Here is a 2,178-nt window from a genome sequence, read left to right as displayed (position 1 = left end):
ATTTTTCGGAGACTTCGTTCCAGACCCAGGAGTCAACTTTCCCGTATGAGCATTCGGTACATGTATCAGTCCGTGGAAGGAAGAGTGAAAGGGTCACCACTACTGAGGATCTCCCCCCTAATCTTAGATAGGTCGTCTGAGGGTTCGCCGCGGTTCATTGCTGTGCTTACACACTAGGCTACCCTTCTCCGAAAGCTCTGCGGGACCACCTACCACTAGTCTTCGGCCGGAGGGGTTTATTGCATGCACAAAAACGCCGGGACGCAGGCTCCCGAAGAGGGAAGCCCAACGAATGTCAGATGCAAAGCCCCGCACCTCATTAAGATCATATTGGCATACTCTCCCAAAAAAAAAAGAGCAGACCCCATTGAAGACGAGAGTGAGGTACAACAAGGCCATTTCTGTCCACCGCCCTTCTCACGGAGCCGTACGTGGACGTTACCGCTCATACAGCTCCCAGCCGGCAAGCAGTTAGCCTCCCTCTACAAAGAATGGAAGTATGGATGAATCGACATAAAAAAAATAGAGGAATTTTCTTTTTCTTTTCAGCAATAACATGATAAGAGCATCCCTTTCACAAAAACCTACAGGTCCTCCCCCTATCCTGCCTGCCACTTCAGCATCTTGTGATCTTTGAGAAGATCATTACGAGCCCTCTCCTAGAATGTTTTTGTAGATTCCGAAAATTCCATGGTGGATCAGGATGAGTATGTCCTGGATTCCCGGATTCATTCTCATCCTGGAGCTTCCGCTCTCCTCCGGGGAGGGGTTTTTATAGATAGAGAGGTGAGTCGAGGGTAGCCCCCGCTTGACCGATTTATCGGAATCAGAGGAGGTTTGAAGACGCTCGACCCAAACAAGCAACGGCTTCTAAAGTAAAGGAAGGGGGCGCGCTAGCGCTTTACTAATAGAATATCAAGTAAAGGGGACTTTATCATGATCTTAAGAATTTACAACCCTCTTTACTGAGCGAGACTCTACCCAGATCTAAAGAATTCGCCAAAGAGCCTTTTCTTCTTACTAGGAGAGTCAGCAAGCTACCGGAAGCGATCTGGCTCCCCCTTTGAATTTCCAATTCCTTCTTTTCGTTCTACTTAGGTGGAGCAATCCGAACTCTCGACAGAATATAAAAGAGCGTCTTCGAACCTGTGTAGACACCTCAACGAACTCATGCGGACACTCCTCAGCCCGAGCCGAGGACAATCTCTCAAAAATACACATAAGTTGACCCGTTTTTCTTTTCTTTGCTGATTCCTCTCAATTCAATTTGCCATGTTGCACTAAGTTACTTACGTATGTATGCATGCGGTCCGGGAACACTTTGGGGTGAACACCCATCCGAACAAGTAGGGTCAATAGTTCAGCATTTAGGCCGTAACATTTAGCAACAAAAAAATCTTTTACCCAACAAGTGCTCTCCGAACCAAGCTAGATAGTCTCCTATCACTAGGCTCACCAACCGACCTGGACTTTTATTCTGATTATCCCTACCGGATATCAAAACCATAAGGATTGTTTCCAGCCATGAGTTCCCATATTACATAAGCGTTCTTGGGTGGGCTGGGCCATTCCATCAAATCTTTGAGAAGGGGCCCAATCTCTTGATGGTCGGCGTGGCGATAGGCTTCGCTTCTACGACAGCCTCCCCAGCCGTTGCAAAGACTGAGCGAGAACGGTAAGGGGCGCACAAAGAATGTCGTTGCGCGGGGATGCGATTAGCCAAGCTGGGGCAAACTAAGCCGTCCGGCCCCCTACCGGATTAGGAATGCGAAGGCCTTTCCTTCGAAAGGAGACCGGGGAAATAAAGAGCTATGCTATTGACCGACCCTTTCGTAGTGACTTCGAATCAAGAGTCCTATCCTTTCTTTTTTATCATTTTGTTTGAGGCGGGCCGAATATAGAATGATATGCAGAAATACGGCAAGAGTTCCAAACCTTTTTTTTGGTGATTGACCAAACAAAGAGGCCTAGATCTATGCCCCTTAATGAATCGAATGGTCCTTCGACCCCTTCATTTGATTCCGACGGCCGACATAGATCTCATGAGACCTGCCCACTATTACTACGAATAAAGCCCTGCCTTTTTCCTTCGCTACTAGGAGAGTAAGCTACTTCTATTAGCGCCGGACCTTGAGTCGAATTGATCGTGTCATGTGCAACGTCCATCAATGATGGTTC

The 2,178-nt window shown here is 47.6% G+C and overlaps 3 protein-coding genes across 3 annotated transcripts in view; 1 reads left to right on the top strand and 2 right to left on the bottom strand.

Annotated features, from left to right (window-relative positions):
- LOC107604687 overlaps positions 1-243 on the bottom strand; it is a 3,406-nt gene extending 3,163 nt beyond the window's left edge. The window contains exon 1 of the mRNA XM_016306337.2: positions 1-243. This exon is cut by the window's left edge and continues 3,163 nt beyond it. The gene's annotated coding sequence lies outside the window, so the exon portion shown is untranslated.
- The window catches only part of LOC110263417, a 1,284-nt gene extending 99 nt beyond the window's left edge, over positions 1-1,185 (top strand). Inside the window, 3 exon segments of the mRNA XM_021104634.1 lie at positions 1-56; positions 128-468; positions 470-1,185. The exon segment at positions 1-56 is cut by the window's left edge and continues 21 nt beyond it. Of these exon segments, the coding sequence (XP_020960293.1) occupies positions 1-56; positions 128-468; positions 470-560 (488 nt within the window). The 3' untranslated portion in view covers positions 561-1,185.
- LOC107647096 (uncharacterized mitochondrial protein AtMg00530) lies at positions 553-1,221 on the bottom strand. The gene is given in 3 exon segments (XM_021105570.1): positions 553-768; positions 771-870; positions 1,147-1,221. Coding segments are annotated over 3 exon segments (327 nt in total). The 3' UTR covers positions 553-616.

The sequence above is a fragment of the Arachis ipaensis genome, chromosome B06 (genome assembly GCF_000816755.2).
Source record: "Arachis ipaensis cultivar K30076 chromosome B06, Araip1.1, whole genome shotgun sequence".
In the NCBI taxonomy this organism is placed as follows: Eukaryota; Viridiplantae; Streptophyta; class Magnoliopsida; order Fabales; family Fabaceae; genus Arachis; species Arachis ipaensis.
This window is presented reverse-complemented; position numbering and strand designations above follow the sequence as displayed.